Here is a 1,941-nt window from a genome sequence, read left to right on the forward strand (position 1 = left end):
ACAAAGTCAGCAATTAGACATGGCATTTGGGTAAGTTACATTCATGAGCAAGTATATGGTGTTAACATGGCCATTAGGGACTCAAAGGAGGCCAGAGGGGTTGGGTTAGTGGGAGGAGAGAGAAAGGTGGTTGTGGCAGGAAGTAATGTCAGTCGGTGAGCCCCAGCTACAGGGCCAGGGCAGGTACAGTAGCTGGTTTGGTTATGGCATTCAAATAATGAAATTTTAAGGCATGAACTTGGCTAAAGCTCTAAAGATGAGTATCTTAGTTCTCCCATCATAAGCTGTATCCTTCTCATTATGTCTATAGACAAAACCCACGACCCCTTTCCTCCACCTATCATTCCAGGGGTCAGGGATGGAGTAGGCGACCTTCGTATGCCAATCAACTGAGTTGAGTCTGGAAGGATTTTCTCCGCCCCATCGGGGCCAGGTACTATGATATTTGCAGCCCCAGTGTGGACATCCTCCGTAATTTGGGTCCTGACAGTCTGAGCGAGTCTGCTCATATACAAAGCAGACATATATGGGAGAGGACATAGCATTGTAGAAGTCATTTATACATTTCCCTTGGCAGGTGTCCCTTATATCAAAGGTGAGGCTGATAGTACTTGCACATCCTGTGACTGGACAGAAGGTAGAGGCTATGGTCTTGTTGCGGTTTTCCAAGGCAATTACATGGAACTTCCATGCCTTAGGGGTTGGTTTGGTTGGTATAGGAACCCGGGGAGGTGGGCGCTTCCAACTTGGGTTCCAGGAAAGAACAGAAGGGGATATAGCCAGACAAAACAACACCATTAAGTTAAAACCCATGTCTCTCTTGTCTTTTGTGGATCTTCACAGGTCTTGATGACAGTCCACCTTTTTTTTTTTTTTTAGCTGGATCGTTGTTCCCAGTGGCACGCTTGACCTGAGAGCGATGTATCCAGGTGTGGACACTGGATGCTATCTGCCGTGACAGCCGTGGAGTTGATCAGGATGATGAGGTGTGGTCCCTTCCAGCGGCGTCCAGGTATCTCAGCTCAGGGTCTCTTGATCCACACCTTATCTCCTGGCTGGAAGATGAGGTGTGGATGAGGTGGCGGACTTTGGAAAGCGAGGTGGTCACACCGTCCTGAATCAGTTGCAGAGCCTGTACAGACTGAACAGTTGGTGGTTAGTAATTTCGGGAGCTAGTTCCATTTGTGGGAGGATGGGAGGGGAGTCTCCCAAAGAGGATCTCAAATGGAGTTAAACCTTTTACGTAAGGAGTGCACTGAGCCCTAAGAAGCACAAAGGGAAGGAGCCTCGCTCATCTTCACCAGTCTCCAAAGTTAGCTTAGTCAAGGTCGGATTTATCCTCTCTTCTTGTCCTGAACTTTGCGGGTAGTACACAAAATATAATTTCCAATTGACCCCAGAATAGCAGAAACGCTCTCAGTAACCCTAGACATAAAGGCAGGTCCATTATCTAACCCTATGAACAACAGCAGTCCAAACCTAGGTATTATCTCATCCTTTCAAAAATGTATTTTTGCCCTTAGTTTGTGAAGCAGGTTGTACCCCAACAGAGGGTATAGAAACTCAGGCATGGCTAGGAAAGAGTGGGTGACAACCCCTCTCCCCACAGTTCTCTGGTGGTCCAAGAACAGATTTGTGAACTGGTAGCTCCTTGTATTACAGAGTTTCTTACTTAGTGGTTCACTCGCCTGCTGTAAAACCAAGGAAATGGGAAAATCCCATTTCCATATCCATGAGGAAATTATTTGGAATACCCACCCTGCTCCAACACACACTTTCAGGGTAATTCTGGACTCCAGGGGAGGGGTGGTTGAGGCTAGACCCTGCCAGTCTGTATCTGGTTGGAGCCTACATGCAGAGCTTTGCTTTTGGCTTAGACATTCGTTTCTCCAATAGTTGGTTTCTTTTTGTTTGTTTGTTTTTTTGTTTTTGTTTTGTTTT

At 46.6% G+C, this 1,941-nt stretch overlaps 1 protein-coding gene across 1 annotated transcript; it reads right to left on the bottom strand.

Annotated features, from left to right (window-relative positions):
* Window positions 1–225: 225 nt before the first annotated feature.
* LOC142845077 (putative endogenous retrovirus group FC1 Env polyprotein) lies at window positions 226–813 on the bottom strand. The gene has a single exon (XM_075963835.1). The coding sequence runs from the start codon at window positions 811–813 to the stop codon at window positions 226–228; it is 588 nt and encodes a 195-aa protein (XP_075819950.1).
* Window positions 814–1,941: the final 1,128 nt, after the last annotated feature.

This window comes from Microtus pennsylvanicus, chromosome 2 (genome assembly GCF_037038515.1).
Source record: "Microtus pennsylvanicus isolate mMicPen1 chromosome 2, mMicPen1.hap1, whole genome shotgun sequence".
NCBI classification, from domain to species: Eukaryota; Metazoa; Chordata; class Mammalia; order Rodentia; family Cricetidae; genus Microtus; species Microtus pennsylvanicus.

Excerpts from the sequence above, each read along its gene's own strand:
- LOC142845077 (XM_075963835.1), bottom strand. The coding sequence starts at position 813 with ATGGGTTTTAACTTAATGGTGTTGTTTTGTCTGGCTATATCCCCTTCT.